At 50.1% G+C, this 19,824-nt stretch overlaps 2 protein-coding genes across 7 annotated transcripts; both read left to right on the top strand.

The window, feature by feature from the left end:
* The first annotated feature begins 609 nt into the window (after positions 1–609).
* MDC1 (mediator of DNA damage checkpoint 1) lies at positions 610–14,635 on the top strand. Of its 6 annotated transcripts, none has more exons than XM_043449873.1 (15): positions 610–819; positions 2,629–2,770; positions 3,725–4,105; positions 4,191–4,257; positions 4,619–6,048; positions 6,840–6,905; positions 7,074–7,166; positions 7,649–8,446; positions 8,554–8,597; positions 9,093–11,132; positions 11,217–11,336; positions 11,457–11,639; positions 11,853–11,978; positions 12,072–12,182; positions 13,121–14,635. In XM_043449873.1, the coding sequence occupies exons 2-15, from the start codon at positions 2,632–2,634 to the stop codon at positions 13,286–13,288; spliced, it is 5,766 nt and encodes a 1,921-aa protein (XP_043305808.1). In that variant the 5' UTR covers positions 610–819; positions 2,629–2,631; the 3' UTR covers positions 13,289–14,635. The 6 variants fall into 6 exon arrangements, with proteins under 6 accessions (XP_043305808.1, XP_043305809.1, XP_043305807.1 ...); XM_043449874.1 differs by lacking the exon at positions 610–819 and adding an exon at positions 842–981; XM_043449872.1 differs by lacking the exon at positions 610–819 and adding an exon at positions 982–1,127.
* A 1,839-nt stretch (positions 14,636–16,474) lies between these two features.
* On the top strand, positions 16,475–19,762 carry NRM (nurim). Its single transcript, XM_043449886.1, has 4 exons — positions 16,475–16,796; positions 17,361–17,557; positions 18,404–18,580; positions 18,934–19,762. The coding sequence occupies exons 1-4, from the start codon at positions 16,664–16,666 to the stop codon at positions 19,213–19,215; spliced, it is 789 nt and encodes a 262-aa protein (XP_043305821.1). The 5' UTR covers positions 16,475–16,663; the 3' UTR covers positions 19,216–19,762.
* The last annotated feature ends 62 nt before the right edge of the window (positions 19,763–19,824 follow it).

Raw genomic sequence — 19,824 nt, forward strand, 5'->3', positions numbered from 1 at the left:
AATACGAATGCAAAAGGTCCTCATAAATTATTCCTGTGAAATTGTCTTGTCTTAGTATGAAATTTAGCAAAATGAAATTTATCATCCTGTAGCCCTTCAAAGACCTCGGTCAGCCTTTAAGATGGTTAACAAAAGAGTTCTCTCCGTTTGCCTAGGTATCTTTACTCCAGGAAAATGACCTCAAAGTGTCCATCAGGAAAGGATTCTCAGGGAGGAAATGACATGACTTCTAGATGAGCTAAATCAAAAGGAAATGAACTTCCATTGTAGTGAGTTCTCAAGCGCCACGCCTACGGGCTATTCTCCAAACTGCAGTCTTCAGCCACGACTGCAGCCCGCAACCCTTGTATTTCTCATGAGTCAGCGGACACCATTTCTGGGAGGACCAGAGAAGCCGCTCTGGCCTCACTACATGCTTAGGTCGACGACGGTGGTAAGCCCCTCTATCCGCTGCTGGCATCCAGACTCTGTGGTCGCAACTTGGAAATATACGCGGGAAGTGGGTGGTGAAACCGCAGTGGGTTGTCCCTTTGGAGCTGCCCAATCGAAGTGCGCTATTCAGTGCGCCTTCAGCGGCTTCCGATTACCGCCTAGCCCAACGGATCTGTCTCCCGGGAGAAGCCGCCCCTTTGAGCCGTAAGGGGGCGGGGCGGGGCTCCGGCTGTGCCTCCGCGTTGGTGGATTGCTCCGTCTGTTTGCCACAGGGCTGAGAAAGACAAAGGCTTCAGCCAATCAGCTAATCGGCCCCCTCCCCGCTAAGGCACTGGCACCACCCCTGTCGCAGCCGTTACTGGTGGCGCGCGCGGGGACTCAAAGTAGGTGAGTTCTGGGGGGCCTCGCCCACGACTCCCCGGATGCCATCTTGGTTTTCCCGGAGGGCGGGAGGGGCGTGCCTTGGGTAAGACTGGGCGGAGGAGTCTTGGAAATTTGCTTTTCGGATTATAACCCTCATCTTCACTTGACGGCCCTCCCTGAGTTTAGGTATGAAGACACTGGGAGAGGTTGGGCTCGGAGGGAACCCTTGGGATCGAGATCAAAGATGAAGGCCCATTGGATTGGAGCCAAAGGTCATGGGCGCCAGCTGACTTCGCCATCATGAAAACGATGTTAACACTTTCTCCATGGAGGTGTCCCACTTTCCTTACTTGTCAACATTTTCCCTTTAGGGTAGCATCTTTAAAATTTAATTCCCACCCATACTAGTTTGACTTTTCATCTTATTATTTCATCAGGAGAGCAGAGTTAATTTTACGTTTGGCTCATGAATGTATTCGGAATACCTCTAGTGGTACCAGATACACAGTAACTACTGTTGAATGAACATGATGGACCCTTGGGGAAAAGACAGTTCTAACTGGTCCAGTTCTCAAGGGGGATGTGTGAGGCAGAAATGGAATGTAATAGTTACATTATGGTGAGACCTATTAGGAAAATATGAGTCCACCAACCACTGTGAAACACTTAGGATACATGGGGAATAGGGGAAAGTACCAGAACACAGAGAAGACTAAAGGCATGGCTTTGCTGAGAAAGTGACATTTGAGCTAAAAGGATGGATAGGAGTTGGATCAGAACACTAGGGACAACGTCCTAAGGAGCTGGCTAAGGCCTGCAAATGTGAGAGACAACAGGGACAGTGTGTTCAGAGATTAGGGAGAAGTTCCATGTTGTAGAACCACAGGATTGGATGGGGTGGGGGTGGGACACACATTTCAGGAGATGAGGTTCTGATCGTTGAGGGTCTTGCTAAGGAGTTTAGATTTATTTTATCCCATGGGTGTGGAAAACCATCAAAGAATATTAAACAGGAAGAGACATTATCTGAGTGAAAGTCACTCAGTCTTGTCTGACTACAGTCTCTGGAATTCTCCAGTCTACAATACTGGAGTGTGTAGCCTTTCTCTTCTCCAAAGGATCTTCCCAACCCAGGGGTTGAACCCAGGTCTCCTGCATTGTAGGCAGATTCTTTACCAGCTGAGCCACAAAGGAAACCCATTATCTGAGTGATCTTGGACAAATCTGTTAATCCATCCCTATTGCAGTTTCTTTATCTCAGAAATAGAAAGTAAAATAAGGAATTTTCTGGTGGTCCAGTAGTTAGGACTCAGTGCTTCCACTGCAGTTCCACTTCCACATGTGGGACTCAGATCCCACATACTGTGTGGCCTTAGTTGGGGCATGTGGGATCTAGTTCTCTGACCAGGCGTTGAACCCTGACCCTCTGCATTGGGAGCACAGAGTCTTAGCCACTGGACCACCAGAGAAGTCTCACAACTCAGTTTTTGTTTGTTCTTGTTTTGTTTTGTTTTTTTGGCCATGCAGATTCTTAGTTCCCTGACTAGTGATGGAACCTGCACCCCGCAGCAGTGGAAGTGCAGAGTCTTAACCACTGGACAACCAGGGAAGACCCTTATATTTCTGTACTTGGAACTCTGTAACATTTCTTTCTTATTCTGTGTCCTGGTCAAAGATATTTCTTAAATGCTTCAGAAGAATAACAACAGAATGATTGGCAGAAAGAGAAGCATCAGCCTCCATAGCTATCCAGGAGACTGCAGTTACCAGTCTCCTCCCTGAGACTGTGTGTGTGAGCTACTGAAGGAAGGGATAATGTGTTTTTTTTCCCAGATCATGGAAGACACCCAGGTTTTAAACTGGGAAGTTGAAGAAGAGGAGCAGGTTGAAGAGAGCCCCACTGAATCCGTGGGGTATAGCTTGGAGCCCCTAGGGCAGCTGCATATCTTCAGTAGTTCCTATGGACCGGAAAAAGGTCAGGAGTAATTTCTTGCTAAAGTACTGGTATCGGCCTCTTATTTCTTTTCTTTTATTTATTTATTTATTTATTTATTTTTTTTTTCGGCCTCTTATTTCTGTGGGGAGGTAATGGGATGGTTCCAAGCTTAGATATGCATCTGTGAGATCTAAAAAAAATGTCTTACTGGGGATAGAAAAGTGGGGGTGATTATCTGATTGCTCCAGGCAAGGGACCTGGACTCCATGGGGGTGATTTTACTTTGGTAGGAGAAGATGAAGGAATTCATATAAAAATCCAGTGAGGTCTGGAAATGGAAAGTGGTGATGTTTTGCACAACAGTGTGAATGTACTTGATGTCACTGTGCTATACATTTAAAAATTGGCTGAATGGTAAATTTATGTATGCTGTGCTGTGCTTAGTCGCTCAGTCGTGTTTGACTCTTTCTGACCCCATAGACTGTAGCCCACCAGACTCTTGTCCATGGAATTCTCCAGGCAAGAATACTGGAGTGGGTTGCCATGCCCTCCTCCAGGGGATCGTCCCAACCCAGGAATCGAACCCAGGTCTCCCACATTGCAGGCGGATTCTTTCTAGTCTGAGCCACCGGGCAAGCCCAAGAATACTGGATTGGGTAATCTATCCCTTCTCCAGGGGAGCTTCCTGGCCCAGGGATCAAACCAGCATCTCTTGCATTGCAGGCAGATTCTTTACCAGTTGAGCTACCTGGGAAGCCCAAATTTTATGTATATTTTACCGCTATAGAAACAGTCCAGTGTAGATAGAGGGAATGTTGACTATGAATAATGCATTGCATATATTCTTTATTAGCTAGCTATTCTAGGGCCTTTTATTTTTCTAATGCATGGGGGGGTACCTTGAGTGAGTCTTGGGGAACTTAACAGAAATGTTTTTCTCATTAGCAAGTTAGGACTATGGCTTTGGAACTCACCTACCTCTCTAATTCTTAGACTTCCCACTCTACCTCGGGAAGAACATGATAGGCCGAATGCCTGATTGCTCTGTGGCCCTGCCCTTTTCATCCATCTCCAAACAACATGCAGTGATTGAAATCTCTGCCTGGGACAAGGCGCCTGTTCTCCGGGATTGTGGGAGCCTCAATGGCACTCAAATCCTGCGGCCTCCTAAGGTCCTGGGCCCTGGGGTGAGTCATCGTTTGCGGGACCGGGAGTTGATTCTCTTTGCTGACTTGCCCTGCCAGTACCATCGCTTGGATGTCCCCCGGCCTTTTGTCTCCCGGGGCCCTCTAACTGTAGAGGAGACACCCAGGATACAGGGAGGAACTCAAACCCCCAGGCTTCTGTTGGCTGAGGACTCAGAGGAAGAAGCAGGTAAGTTTGTGTATCAGGAGGGTGGGTGAAGAGACAGGGATGGTGAGTGTAAAACTTTCCACTTACTCCTTTCTACTCATGACAGATTCCCTTTTGCACAAGTGTGTGGTGAAAAGAGCAAGGACCTCTTTGGCAACAGTCGTTCCAGAGAGGTGAGTGTCAAAGGGCCAGGCATCTGAGTCTTCAAATAGATGAGGAATCAGGGACTAGAGGAGCCGTCTCTGGGAGAGCTAATTACCATCAAAGTCTGGGCTGGGTGTAAAGTAATTAGCCTCCAACTAATAAAAATAAATGGAAAAAACAAAAAAAGTCTGGGCTGGGGAACCACACATACTTCTTCACTCAACTGAATTTTTACTGAGCATCTCTCATGTGCCAACTAGAAAACTGATTGCTGGAGACAGAACAGCAAGTACTACCTTGTGTCTGCTCTCAAGGAGTTCCTACTTGGGTGGAATATCCCTTCTGGGGGGATCGATTCTATAGGTTTCTTCTCTTCTCTTCCCTTCACAGTGATGAAGAAGGGCCTTCCCCTGCCCCAGATGGGCCTGGGCCACCTTCTGCCTTCAACTTGAACAGCGACACAGATGAGGAAGAAAGTCAGGAATCAGGAGCAGGAGATGCCTCTTCAGCTGCCAGAAGAGGTACCACTGCAGAGACAGAACAGCCTGAACCTGTCACAGCCGAAGTCCAGATTGAGAAGGATCAGTGTTCTGTGAAGGAGAGGAACAGGGACACAGAAATCAAGAGGGATGTGAGGACTGGGGTTGTTTCGATTGGAGTGATTCTGGAGAGGAGCCAGCCTTCTGGGGAGGGCAGTGACACAGATCTAAGTGATGAGAGTGGGCCTCCAAGAAGGCTTGCTGGGGTCCGTCCGAAAAGGGCCTGTAACTTCATAGACAGTGATACCGATGGGGAGGATGAGGGGATCCCTGCTACCCCAGCAGTGGTTCCCATGAAGGAGAGGCAGACCTTCCACGAAGCTGGTACACAGAGCCCCCAGGCACCTGGTGTGGCACGTCGGCAGGAGAGCCCAGCTGATGGTGATACAGATATAGAGGAGGGGGAGGCCCCCCCGGACAGAAGCCAAGCCTCCATGGTGATCGACAGCAATACAGACGATGAGGAGGAAGTCTCGGCAGCACTGACATTGGCACGTCTAAGAGAGAGCCAGGCTGGTAAGTGGAACCGAGATCCAGATGCAGAAGAGGACAGGGCTCAACCAGTGGCCCTTCTGGAACGAAGCCAGGCCTCTGCTGGGGGAGACAGTGACACAGATGTGGAGGAAGAGGGGCTCCCAGTGGAAAGGAGGGGAATGGTTCCCAAGGGTCACATGGACAGGGAATATTCAAAAAAGAGCCAGCATCCTCCCAGGGACAGTGATACAGAGGGGAAGGAAGATGAGAGCTCACCGGGGGTCTACCTGGAGAGAAGCCAGGCCTCTGCACAAGTGGAGGACGAGGTCTCACTGGGGCCAGCTGTTGCACTTCCGGAGAAGCGTCAGGTACGAGGCATAGTGTGGACACATCACACCGATGTGGAGGCAGAAGGGGGCCCGGCACAGCTGCCTGTGCTGCAAAGCCTAGAGGAAGCCCAGCCTCCTCTAGCTGGGGACTGTGAACCAGACGCGGAGAACACATCCTCAGCAGCGGCCGGTGTCAGAAAGAGCCAGCTTCCGGTGGAAAAAGATGCTGGGACCACGTGGGCCGCAGCCGTTCCTGAACAGGACAGAGCACTTGCCACCGGGACCCAGGGTGGGTCATCCACAGCACCAGGGGAGCAGGACCTTCTCCCGGCCTCAAGGGAAAACCTGGCAGATCTGGTGGTGGACACAGGCACTCCAGGGGAGCCCCCACCGCAGAGAGAGGGGGCCCAGCCCACCACAGGAAGGGAGAGAGAAGCACATGGGAATAGGGCCACAGACTCTGGAGAGAACCTCCACGGTAAGTGCTGGCCTTTCTTCCTCCCTGGAAGCCTGCGATAAAGAATGCTTCTAGCTTCTAGCGTATCTTAGTTCATGCGAGCTGCTGTAACAAAAGACCATAGACTGGGTAGCTTATAAACAACAGAAGTTTATTTTTCACAGTTCTAAAGGCTGGGAAGTCTAAGATCAAGACACCAGCAGATTCAGTATCTGCTGAGGCCCTGCTTTCCTCTTAGAGATAGTCGTCTTCTCATTATGTCTTCATATGGCAAAAGGGCCCAAGGGAGCTCTCTGAAGTCTTTCTCTCATTTTTTCTAAATGACTTTATTTATTTTTGGCTGTGCTGGGTCTTCCTTGCTGTGCTGGCTTTTCTCTAGTTATGTGGAGCCGAGGCTACTCTCTAGTTGTGTACACTGACTTCTCATTGCAGTGGTTTCTCTTGTTGAGTACGGGCTCTAGAGCTCAGGCTCAGTAGTTGTGGCACACAGGCTTAGTTGCTCCAGGGCATGTGGGATCTTCCTGGATCAGGGCTCGAACCTGTGTCTTCTGCATTGGCAGGCAGATTGTTTACCACTGAGCCACAGCTGAGCCTGCACTAATACCATTCATGCAGGCTGTGCCCTTGTGACCTAGTCACCTCCCAGTCACCTCCTAATGCCCTCACACTGGAAATTAGGTTTCAACATAAGAATTTTTGGGGAGACACAGATTCAGTCTATTGCATGGGATTGGGGCTGTGGAGAGAACTGTAGAGAAAGGGAGTTAGGATCAGCTCTGATTTTTTAATTATCCTGCATTCTTCCCCACCAGATTCTGAAGATCTGGACCTACCAGCTACCCAGTGCTTTGTAGACAAAGAGAATCAGAGCCTGGAAGGTGAGGCCATCTGTGTTGTGTGGATACTGGTACAAGCCAGGAGCTGGGAGATTTAGACTGGTGGTCCTTGAAGGATGTGAAGGCTGGCATGGGCAGTGTAGAAGACTGGGAATGGGGCCCTCAGAGTTCTGTGGAGGAGCAGTGCTCAGGCCATGCTTTTTTGTGTAGCAGTCCCCAGCATGGAGGATGAGCCCACCCAGGCCTTCCTATTTCCTCTGCCCCAAGAGCCTGGCCCTTCCTGTTGCAGCTTCCAGGCCACAGGTATGAGAAACTTTCGCCTCTTCTGTGCCCCCAACTTGGCATCCTTATTTCCCTCCTCTGCACGTGTTTTTTATAGTCTTTGACATTTTTTTGCTGATGTTCTTCCATCTCATCAGAAAAGAATGCCACATTAAGTCAGACCCAGAGAGCAACTACTCTAGCAAGTAGTTTATTTTAATTTATGTATTTGGTTGCATGGGGTCTTAGCAGCGGCATACAGGATCTTTAGTTGCAGCACGAGAACTCTTTACTTGCGGCATGTGGGATCTAGTTCCCCGACCAGGGATCAAACCTGGTTCCCCTACATTGGGAGCTCAGAGTCTTAGCCACTGGACCACCAGTGAAATGTTATGACTCTCTTCCTTATTCCCAGCTTCCCTTTAATAACTCACTTAAATTTCTTATGCATGAATTTGTCTTAATCTTTTCTCAAGCTGTTACCTCTTCAACCTACATCCCTCTCTCTCTGACTCTGCTTCCAGGTTCCCTGGATGAGGCATGGGAGGTCTTGGCGACACAGCCATTCTGTCCGAGAGAGTCTGAGGCCTCTGAGACCCAAACCGCTGTCACCCTCCTTGACACCCCTGCATCTTGCCCCCATCCATCTAGGACAGCACAGCAAGAGCAACATCCAGAGAGCCCAGTCCACACAGAGCCACTGGGGATGGAAGGCAGAGGGATGCAGACTCTGGAGAAAGACATGGGTACCCCAAGAGAAACAGCAGAGAGGGTGATCCCTGAGGGAGGGCCACTGCAGAAGGAAACCAAGAAACTGCCCTCGGAAGGAGAGAGGGAAGATGCAACGGGAGAGGAAGAATTAATCGGGGCAATACAGGACAGAGAACAAAATCAGGTGTTAGCTAGAGATACTCAGAGCCAAGAATCTGACAAAAAAGTGGAAAGCGCAAGTACTGGAAGGGGAATGGAGACTGTGAAGGTAGAGATCGAGACACCCAAGGAAACACAGGGGAGAGAGAGAGAAAAGCAGACCCTTGCAGGGGAAATATTTGAGAGTGAAGCAGGGAAACTGGTAGCAGAGAGAGAGAGTGAGGCAGGTGGGTTAGAAGTCAAGGGACCCCAAGAGCTACTGGACAGAGGCCCACAGAGGGGGGAGACAGAGGCGGGGGGCCAGGACCAGAAAGGCCAAGCCTCTGGTCCGCCACCAGAGCCTGGAGCAGGGGCAGGAGACCTTCAGGGACTTGCCTCAGACCTAGTAGCTTCTGGGAGCCAGGCAGGTGGAGGAAGGGGAGCCCCAGGGAGCCCCAGGAGGCAGCAGAGAGGTAAGTGAAGGTAGAAGGGAGCCCAAAGTGGTCCACATCTCCATGATAATTGATTGCTAGGTGACTGACTGCTTAGACCTCAGCTGCTTGTCTTTCCCTCTGTCCAGGTGACTTGAATTGTGAGATGCCACCTGCTGAGAAGGCTTCCAGGGTGAGAACTGTCTCTACCCCCACCCCACTCCACAGGTCATCTCTACCTCTTCTGCACAGCCCCTTCCCCTGACCTTGGTTTCATCTACTCCTTTCCTTTCCTTTTCTTCTTTCTTTTCTTCCATTTTCACTGCTCCTTAGTTAGCTTTTGTCTGTTTACCTTGACACCTGTTGTTTTCCATATCTATTTCCCAAGTTCTGTCTTCCTCTACCCGTCTCAGAACGTTCCTTTTTTCATGTCCCTTCCCTCCCTGCTTTCTCCCAACCATCCTCTTTATTACTATTGTCTATATATGGCCTTTTGGGGCGAGGTCTTTGGGAAAGAGGAAATTCCAGTTCTAATGGAACTAATAAAATTCTAGTTCTAATTCCAGTCTAATGGAACAGACAGAAAGAGAAGTGCCATGAGCACACTGTCTAAATAAGTATTGAGAACAATATCCAAGTCCTCTCTCCCTTCTCTCTGCCTCTTCCTCACTGGCTTCTTTCTCCCCAGGGTGATCAGGAATCCCCAAAAGCTTGTCTGCCTCCTGCAGCGCCTGAAGCCTCAGCCCCACTCCCAAACTCCCTCATCTCTCAGATCCAAAAACATCCCGCACCTCAGTCCCTCCTTTTTCCCTCTCCAGCTCCTTTAGAACTGCCCATTCCCAGGACCAGACAAAATGAGAGTCAGGAAGCTCCAGAGACTCCCTTCTCCTCAGAGCTGAACTCTGTCCACCCAGAACCCAAAGTCAGGCCCCAGGGGTCCTCTCCAGTTTCTTCTCTACCTCTTGAGCCTCACCCTACCACCCCCACAGGCCAGCCTATTGCCCTTGAACCCACCTCTGGGGTCTCTCAGAGCAGGACACATAGTTCCTTTGATGTAACTGCCTCATCAGTTGTCCCCACAGCCCTTGCACTGCAGCCATCCACCTCCACAGACCAGCCTGTCACCCCTAAGCCCACACTTCGGGCGCCTCGGGGCAGGGCACATAGGTCTTCTGTCAAAACCCCTGAACCCAATGTCCCCACAGACCAGCCTGTTGCCCCTGAGCTCACAGCTAAGGCCACTCGGGGCAGGGCACAGAGGTCTTCTGTCAAGACTCCCAAACCAGATAACCCCACAACACCCCAGCCCCAGCCTTCTACTTCCACAGACCGGCCTGTCACCCCCAAACCCACATCTCGGGGCAGGACACCTAGGTCTTCTGCCAAGACTCCTGAACCAGTTGTCCCCACAGCCTCTGAACTCCAGCCTGCTGCCCCTAAAGACCAACCTGTTGCTCCTGAGCTCACATCTAGAGCCACTCGGGGCAGGACACAGAGGTCTTCTATTAAGACTTCCAAACCAGATACATCCACAACCCCTGAGCCCCAGCCTTCCACTTCCACAGACCAGCCTGTCACCCCCAAACCCACATCTCGGGCCCCTCGGGGCAGGACACCTAAGTCTTCTGCCAAGACTCCTGAACCAGTTGTTTCCACAGCCTCTGAGCTCCAGCCTGCTGCCCTCACAGACCAGCCTGTCACTCCTGAGCTCACATCTAGGGCTACTCGGGGCAGGACACAGAGGTCCTCTGTCAAAACCCCTGATCCAGTTACCACCACCACACCTGAGCTCCAGCCTTCCACCTCCACAGACCAGCTTGTTACTCCCAAACCCACATCTCGGGCCCCTCGAGGCAGGACACGTAAGTCGTCTGCCAAGACTCCCGAACCAGTTGTTCCCACAGCTTCTGAGCTCCAGCCTTCTGCCCCTGCAGACCAGCCTGTTGGTCCTTGGACCACTCAGTGTAGAAGACATAGGTCTTCTGTCAAGACCCCGGAACCAGTTGTCCCCACAGTCCCTGAGCCTCATTCTTCCACTTCTAAAGACCAGTCTGTCGCTCTTGAACCCACATCTCAGGCCACTCAGAGCCAAACACATAGGTCCTCTGTCAAGACATCCCAGCCAACTGAACCCACAGCCCCTGACCTCAAACCTTCCTCCCCCACAGACGAGCCTGTCACTCCCAAGGTCATAGCTCAGGGTGGTCCAAGCAGGACACGAAGGTCTTCTACAGCAAGTGCTGTGCTGGTTCCTACTACCCCTGAATTCCAGTCTCCAGTCCCCTCAGAACAGCCTCTTCCCCCTGACCCCATCCCTGAAGTCAACTGCAGCAGGAGGCCGAGGGCCACTAGGAAACAAGGGTCTCCCACAGCTCATGTTCATGAGCCCTGCACCACACCCCCTGAACCTAGCTCCCGCTCCTCAAGGAACCAAAGACGAGGGGCAGTTAAAGCAGCCAAGCCCCTTAGCACCATTCCTGAGCCTGCCTTTGCCCAGCTTCCCGAGGCACCGCCTCACACTCCCCAGATGCCAGAGGAGGAGGCAGCAGATGGCTCAGGCTTCACCCCAGAGTCCCAGCCTAAGGCCTCTCAAAACCGCAAGAGGCCTTCAGCTACTGCACATTCACCTCCACTTCAAAAACGGCTCCAGAGAGGGAAAGTCCCTCAGAAGGCAGCATCCCTTAAGGAAGAAGAAGAAAATCCAGCAGCGAGGCCGAGGAAGGAAGAGGTGAGGAGAGGGCTTGGGGCCACGAAGTTAGGAAGGGGCCTGGGGGCTTGGAAACTTCCACCAAGTTCTCTCTCAATCCCCCAGGGTGTAGTGATTCCAGGTCCAGGCAAGAGAAAGAGAGAGCAGACAGAGGAGGAGTCCCAGGGAAGACTGAGCCGCAGCCTGCGACGGACCAAACCTATCCAGGAGTCCACGGCCCCCAAAGTAGGAGAGAAGGGCCATGGGGCCTCATGGGAGATGGAGATGTGGGAGGACGGACGGAGACCCAGGGGATTTGGGGCAGGGGTGGTTGCTGTGCCCAGCTCAGGCTAAGCCCCTTCACAGGTGCTCTTCACGGGCGTGGTGGATGCTCGCGGAGAGAGGACGGTGCTGGCCCTGGGGGGCAGTCTGGCTAGCTCAGTGGCTGAGGCTTCTCACCTGGTGACTGATCGGATCCGCCGGACGGTCAAGTTCCTGTGTGCCCTGGGCCGGGGCATCCCCATCCTCTCCCTGGCCTGGCTGCATGAGGTGAGAAGCCAGGAGATGGTGAGAGACCCACAGACAGTGACAGGAGAAGGCTGCTCAGGTGGGGCTCTTAAGAAGTGGTAGGAGGAGCGGGATACAGGAAGATGAGGTTAGTGAAGCAGAAGGCTTCATTCCGCGAGCTCCCTACTGTAAACTAGACCGAAGAGCTGGGTGAAGGACTGGGCTGAGTGTGGTGCTGACTGTTACCGTCCTTAGTCCCGCAAGGCAGGCTGCTTCTTGCCCCCGGACGAATATTTGGTGACTGATCCTGAGCAGGAGAAGAACTTCGGCTTCAGCCTTCGGGAGGCCCTGAGCCGAGCTCGGGAGCGAAGGCTCCTGGAGGTGAGGCTGTCTTCTGACCCAAGGTTCAGCCATTTCCCAGCCGTCCACAGCCTTTCAGTGCATCTACTGTCTCCACTGTTTCCTCCCTCCTAGGGCTATGAGATTCACGTGACCCCCGGAGTCCAGCCACCGCCACCTCAGATGGGAGAAATCATCACCTGCTGTGGAGGCACCATCCTAGCCAGCATGCCCCGGTCCTACAAGGTAGGGGTGGTGTGCTGAGGGTCTGGAGAAGTGGCTGGGATGGGTTCAGGTGAGAGGAGATGGAGGTACAGCTGGCAGCACGGAGCAGTGAGAGGCTGGGGGAAGTCCTGTGGTACAGAAACGGGTGGAGAAGAGGGAAGAGGTCTGCTGATACCAAATGGACTTATTTTTTTTTTATATTCAGTCTTTTCAAATGTACACAAAGGGAACAATGCAGCAAACCTCTGTATACCAATCACTCAGATTCAACATTTAGATGTTGCTGCATTTGCTCTGTCACTCCCTTTTTTCTTTTTCTTTCATTTTGTTCACTGAGGTTGTTAAGGAAATCTGTAAACATCATTATTATTTTTTCCTACATACTTAAAATACACATTTGTAAGAAATATGCACATTTCTGGTATAATCACATGTCACTATTGGTCAATAACAAGATCGACAATTGTTTCCTGTCCCTTTGTCATGGTCCATTAATCAGATTTCTCCATCATCTGAAAGTGTCTTTTTGCAGTTCAAATAAGGATTCAAGCAAAGTCCATGTATTGCCACAATTGCTGTATCTCTTAATTCACTTTTAGTCTAGAGCATCCACCCCAACCCACCCAGCCTTTTTTCTGCCACCGACTTCTGGCAGAAACTAGGTCAGTTTTCCTTCAGAATGTCCCACGGTCTGGATTTTCCTGTTTGCTCTCTTGTTATATCATTTACCTTGTTTTTCTATCTTCTGTATTTCCTGTAAATCATGGTTCATTTTAAAAGCTGAACAAATTCAGGTTCAACTTTCTGGCAAGAGTTCTGCATAGACAGTGTGTGCCATGTGACTTCCTGTCAGGAGATACTGTTTTAGTGATGCTCAGAGCGATCAATGAGTCCTGAACCTATTTCTTGGATTCTTTTTCACCCCCGACTTTCTCTTTTCGCTCTTTGTCTTTCTCCAGCCTCAGAGGGTCGTGATCACATGTTCCCAGGACTTCCCTCGATGTGCCATTCCATATCGGGTTGGGCTGCCCATCCTCTCACCCGAGTTCCTGCTGACGGGAGTACTCAAGCAGGAAGTCAAGCCAGAGGCCTTTGCCTTCTCCACTGTGGAAATGTCATCCACCTGAAAACTCCACCCTGGTACCCTTTTCCCTCCCAGACCAATACAGAAAATGTTAGAAATATTCAGAAGAAAGAACTTAGGGCTTTAGAAAAGATTGGGGTGTCTGATCTGATTTGTCTTGGAACATGGGTGGGGCCAAAACAGGCCTTTTGGTAAACAAAGATAGGGAGATTGGGAGCCATGGATTTTCTTAAATGGCCATTTAAAGTTGGCCAATCCCAGGCTCAGATATCTTAAGTTGCTGCTCATATTTAGCTGGACTGATATACCTGTTGCTTTGTGGCACACACAGTGTCCTGCCTCCTGTTTGGAAGCCATTTATTTCTCCTCGTCTTTTCTTTCTGGGATTCTTACTTATCCTTCACAAGATAGTGAAAACAATTTTAGCATCAGGAACTTGAAAAGATGCTTGGAGTGAGTAAGTTTGAGGGTGGAGTTATCCAACGCTCCTCCATAAAAATATTTTCCTTTCTCCTTACCCCATTTTGTTAGAAGCATCCTTTAGCTTTGACGTTGAGCTAATCTCTGCAATTTTTTTTTTTTTTTGGCTTGCTTTTCTAGTATTTATAAATTTAGAGCCTAGGCTTAATGTCTGTGATAAATAAATATTCACTCTGTGCCTTATGGTGTAGTGCAATTTTATTTTGTAAATCTTAAAAGTTGGTTTATAAGGATTTGGGGAAATTAGAACCCATATACATTGCTCATGGGAATGTAAAATGATTGATTCACTGTGGTAAGCAGTTTGACAGTTTCTCAAAAGTTAAATATAGAATTATCATATGATCCAGCAATTCTCCTCATAGATATACAGCTAAAAGAATTAAAACAGATGTTCAAATACTTCTGCACAAATGTTCATATCAACACTTTAGCAAGAGCCGAAAGATGAAAGCAAAAATGTTCATCAGCAGATGAATGGATAAACAAATTGTGGCATATCCATACAATGGAGTATTATATTCAGTCATAAAAGGGGATGAGGTACTAATTGTGCTACAGTATTTTGAGGATGAACCTCAAAAGCATTATGCTAAGTGAAAGAAGTCAGACACAAAAAGTCACATTGTATGATTCCACCTGTTGGAAATATGCAGAATAGGTAAGTCCATAGAGACAATAGGCAGTGCTTGTCAAGGGCTGGCAGGGAGAGAAGATGGGGAGTAATTGCTTAACAGATTCAGGGTTTTATTTTGGGGTGAAGAGAAAATGCTTTGGAACTAGATAGAGGTGGTGGTTGCATAGATTATGAATGTACTAAATGCCACTGGACTGTTCTCTTTAAGATGGTTAAATTTTATGTTATGTGAATTTTACTTCAATTAAAAAAAATACTGATTGGTTTTGTGCACTTTTCCGCAGGTTGAGTTATACTTACGTTTGGAAAACTTTGGTGTAGTACAAACAGCACTAGCTTTGCCAAACACTGTGCTAGCTTTTAAACATACTCAATCTTGCAACTTCCCTGGTGGTCCAGTGGTTAAGACCCTGTGTTCTCAATGCAGGGGGCATGGGTTCGATCCCTGGTCAGGGAACTAAGATCCCACATGCTGCTGGCCAAATAAAAACTAAATTTAAAAAATTAAATAAACATATGCAACCTCACAATATATATTAAGCACAGCCATTGTGGCTGTGGCCCACAGTAGGGGGTAGATAAATATTAGTCCCCTTGCCCTACCCAAAGGCTTCTACTGTCTGACACTGTTTGAGTCCTTGAGGTTCTGGATTTCTTACAGCATCTGCTGCCACTATAGCCCCACTTACCACTCATGTGCATATCTGCTTATGACTGGTAACATTTAAGTGCCCCAATTCAAATTTCTAGAGAAGAGATCGTTTCTTACACTGCCAGTGGATCCTACAGCTCATACATAGTACATCGTATAATGTCAGTCGATCAGGATCCTAACAGAAAACGATGGCACAGTCAAATTAGGATAATTTGGAGAGAGTTTAATGAAGTGAACTTTAGGAGGCAGAGTGTAGAGCAATCACAAAGAATATTGCAGCATCCCAGTACCTACAGCTCTGTGGTGACCACTTGTGAACCCAAAAGGTTTGCAAGGACGGAACAGTTATATAGAGAGGCTTCCCTCTAAAGCTGTGATGTTCTTTGATGAAGTACATTCAGGACAGCTTCCTGAGGCAGAAAGCAGGATGGAGAGTGAATCAGGAGGGAAACCTGCTGTCTGGTAGCACAGTTCACAATAGCTTTGATTTAGAGGAGAATGGGAGTACTGAGTCTCTGGAAGGGGGAAGGAATGTAGAGCCTGTGGCATGCTGTTTGGCAATTTTGTCATCCCTGAGCCCACAGGACTAGCAGTTCCTTATCTTAGGAAATTTTCTTTATCTCTTTAGGCCTATGTTTCCTCTATCATCTGAAAGAATTAGCTTAATTACCGCTAAGGTCTTTACTAGCTTATGACTAGGTCCCTAGCTACATGATATTCAGTGGAGAAAAACCTTGCTTTTACTTTGATTTTTAGATGTGAATGTTCGTCTGTAGGTATTACAAATAGATCTGTAGGAAAACACTTTGGACAAAAGATCTTAGTGCTTTCTGACTAGTAAGTGGAGTTAAACTACTGTGGTTGCAGACTAAAGTCATTGGTAGTTAATTATCACAAGTTTGAATAAAATAAACGCTACAAAATTTACAACTATAACAAAGTTTTCTATCACAAATATTTTAACATTGTTACGCTCATGGTTACAAAACAGTCACCTTTGGCATTATTAGAACCTGTCTTTCAGTGTTACAGACAAGTTCTCTGCCCTTGGCAAGTAGAAAGGCAACTTTATAATACATTACAGAATAAGCATTAATTTGTGGTAAAATAGTCACTCTTTTTTCACCTAACAAGCTGCAATGGGTGATTCAGAGCTTTGGGTTCTCAGCCTAGGTCAACAGTCTTCCGTTCTCTCACCGCTCATTACTAACGTGTTAACTGAGGCTTTGTAACCTCTGACTCTGGCTGTGTTCAAGTCAAAGCTGTTAAAGGAAAGGGGGTTTGTTCATAATGCTGTTTCTGCAAGAACCCTGCAAGAGAGAAGTAGTCTTCATTTTAGATGCGAAAACTAACCCAGCTGCGATTCAACCCACGTGAATGACTGCACAACCTCTGCCCTTTTCATCCCTCGGGATTCTAACATTCCCTTCTGTGACGTGGAGATCGCGCGCTGGGGAAAGGAACCCAGGGGACCTGCTCGGCTGCTGGGTGTGAGCAAGCCCCGCGCATCGGCCGGAAACCGGCGCAGGCGCGCGGGAGCCCAGCCCGCCCTGGGCAGGGTCCCAGGCGGGAGGCGGGGCCGGGGCGGAGCCTGCGGCCGCGGGAATCCCAAACCCGCCCCTTTCCCCACCCCTCCACTTCTCGCCATGGCCCCTGCACTGCTCCTGGTCACTGCTGCCCTCGCCTCTTTCATCCTGGCCTTTGGCACTGGAGTGGAGTTCGTACGCTTTACCTCCCTTCGGCCACTTCTTGGAAGAATCTCGGAGTCTGGCGGTCCGGGTGAGCGGGAGGGACGGAGGATGAGCTCTAGGGTAGGGAGGTGGAGCCGGAGCAGAGGGAGCGTGGGGCGGGGCTTGGAGACAAATGACAGGGGAAGTCCTGGAGAGGGAACTAGAGCCTTGAAAGCCGCCGAGACGCGGCCGGCCGAGGAGACCGGAGGGCTAAATTAGGAGCTCTGGGATTAGCGGTTTGGAGAGGCGGGAGAGTGAGGACTGAGGGGAGGGAAAGGGCAATGAACAGAGTATTCTCAGGAAAGTGCTTCGTAGAGAGGACTATGGAGGGTGTTACAAAGAGGGAGCATTTGGAGAACCGATACAAGAAGGGCACTCCAGCCATGCCTTTCGTGACTGCCCAACAGGAATGTTCTTCCCCAGCTCTGAAAGAAGCATGGGGAAAAGGGGAGAAACAGGGAATAGTAAAGTGAGGTGGGCAAAGCCTAGAGAGGCAGCAATAAGGCTCTTGAAAGCATTAAGGGACATGGCCTGGGGTCCCCAAAAGGAGATGAAGGTAGAGAGTGTTTCCCAGTCTTCTTGATCTTTTGTACCTTTTTCCAACTCCCACTAGATGCCCGCCAGGGATGGCTGGCTGCCCTGCAGGACCAAAGCATCCTTGTCCCGCTGGTTTGGGATCTGGGGCTCCTGCTACTGTTTGTGGGGCAGCACAGCCTCATGGCAACTGAGACTGTGAAGGCATGGATGTCCCGGTACTTCGGGGTCCTTCAGAGGTCACTGTACGTGGCATGCACTGCCCTGGCCTTACAGGTATGAAGCCCTGGCAGCTGAGTCCTCAAGGGAAAAGGTCTTGGGCTTCGGATAAAGTGTGGGTTCAGGAGAACTGAGGGTGTTCAGGACTAATAATCTCAGCTCCCGTTCCTCCACAGCACACATTCTCCTTTTTATCAAGTATGTACTGCTTGTCATCCCCTGAGCATGATGTGTGCATTCTCACATTTGCAGATTTGTTCATGGTGTCCCACTTGAGAGTGCCTTGTTAACACCTCTTCAGTCTTACCCTTTCTTCAAAAGCACTTCCCTAGATCTCAAGAGACGGAGAAGGCAATGGCACCCCACTCCAGTACTCTTGCCTGGAAAGTCCCATGGACGGAGGAGCCTGGTAGGCTGCGGTCCATGGGGTCACTAAGAGTCGGACACAACTGAGCGACTTCACTTTCACTTTTCACTTTCATGCACTGGAGAAGGAAATGTCAACCCACTCCAGTGTTCTTGCCTGGAGAATCCCAGGGACAGGGGAGCCTGGTGGGCTGCCATCTATGGGGTCGCACAGAGTCGGACACGATTGAAGTGACTTAGCAGCGGCAGATCTCAAGAGAAAGCGTCCCAGTTAGTACTCACCTGTCTTCTCAGTGGGTGCTTGGCATAGGCTATTTTGTGTGCCTATCTGGTCACTCTCATCCATTCTCTAAGTCCTCAGAGTGGAGACAAGTCATTCTTACATCCTTAGGACCCCACCCAGCACCCTCCACATGGTGAACATGCTCATGATAAAGGTGGGGAGAACAGCCGGCCAGCCTGGGGTGGGGGCAGCCCCTGGGTCTAGGTCTGTCAAGAGTGGGCTGCAGGGAAACCCAGTCCCTTATCCTTCCTCAGCTGGTGATGCGGTACTGGGAGCCCGTGCCAAGGGGTCCTGTGTTGTGGGAGGCTCGGGCTGAGCCATGGGCCACTTGGGTGCCCCTCCTCTGCTTTGTCCTCCACGTCATTTCCTGGCTCCTCATCTTCAGCATCCTTCTCGTCTTTGACTACGCAGAGCTCATGGGCCTGAAACAGGTGAGGCTCTCAGATCCCTACCCAAGACATCTGATCCTTTCTAGAATACCTCTTTCCCCTTCAAGGATGTCCCTCTGCCTTCCATTGTCTTCCACCTGCCTCTTGTTTTTGAGCCCCTCACCTCCTTTTTTTATAAGATACTCTCCCCCCAGCCCTCCCTCAAAGGCTAAGAATCATGGGCTTCTTGGGTCTGGGAAAGTTCATGGGCCAGAGAGGAGGGTCAGGGACCCCCAGTCTCAGAAGGGTGGTTCCTGAGCCTGTTATAGACGGAGGGTGCCCAGAAGGGGAGGAAAGAGGCAGCTAAGTTGCAAAAAGGGCTTGTCTACATTTCTAAGCCATTCTCCCTCTGCTAGGTGTACTACCATGTGCTGGGGCTGGGTGAGCCTCTGGCCCTGAAGTCGCCCCGGGCCCTGAGACTCTTCTCCCACCTGCGCCACCCAGTGTGCGTGGAGCTGCTGACAGTGCTATGGGTGGTACCCACCCTGGGCACTGACCGCCTGCTCCTTGCTCTCCTCCTTACCCTCTACCTGGGCCTGGCTCACGGACTGGACCAGCAAGATCTCCGCTACCTCCGGGCCCAGCTACAAAGAAAACTCCACCTGCTTTCCCGGCCCCAGGATGGGGAGGCCGAGTGAGGGGTTAACCCTGGTTGCAAGCCCTGTACTTCCTCTCCCCCTCCTATCCCAAATTCCCTTAACATCCAGGCCTTGGCTGCTTCAGACCAGAGGCCCAAATCCATGGACTGAAAGAGGCCGCTTGCTTGAGCCTCCACTCCTTGGTTCCAGCTCCATACTGAATTTCAGCCATTGGATTTCAAGGGCCACTTCTCACCAGCCAAGAAGGAGTGGCGGGGAACTTGTCTGTCTTCTCAGTTCAGGGCATGACCCTCCATTAACAATCTCCTCACCAAGAGAAGGGTCTGGCTTGACCACTCCCTTGGCCCTGTTACTACCCTCTGCGCCTCAGGGATCCTTTTCTCCAAGTCTAGCTCCCTCCCAGGAGCTGGACCAAGGCCCACTGTCTGGCCTTTCCAGCTCCCTAGGCCCCCGCCCCTGGGCTCCATCCTCCTGAAAAAGTTGAGGGGATCCTCCCACTCTTAGCTAAGGTGACTACGGGCTCCCTGCTCTCCCAAGGAACTCGCGCTACAGGAAAATAAAATTCAGTCTGGTTTTTCTACGTGTAGAATGCAGTCTGTCAGTGTCTCTCAAAGCTGCAGGGTTGGCTCTGGGAAAGACAGGCGAGTT

The sequence above is a fragment of the Cervus canadensis genome, chromosome 28 (genome assembly GCF_019320065.1).
Source record: "Cervus canadensis isolate Bull #8, Minnesota chromosome 28, ASM1932006v1, whole genome shotgun sequence".
Lineage (NCBI taxonomy): Eukaryota > Metazoa > Chordata > Mammalia > Artiodactyla > Cervidae > Cervus > Cervus canadensis.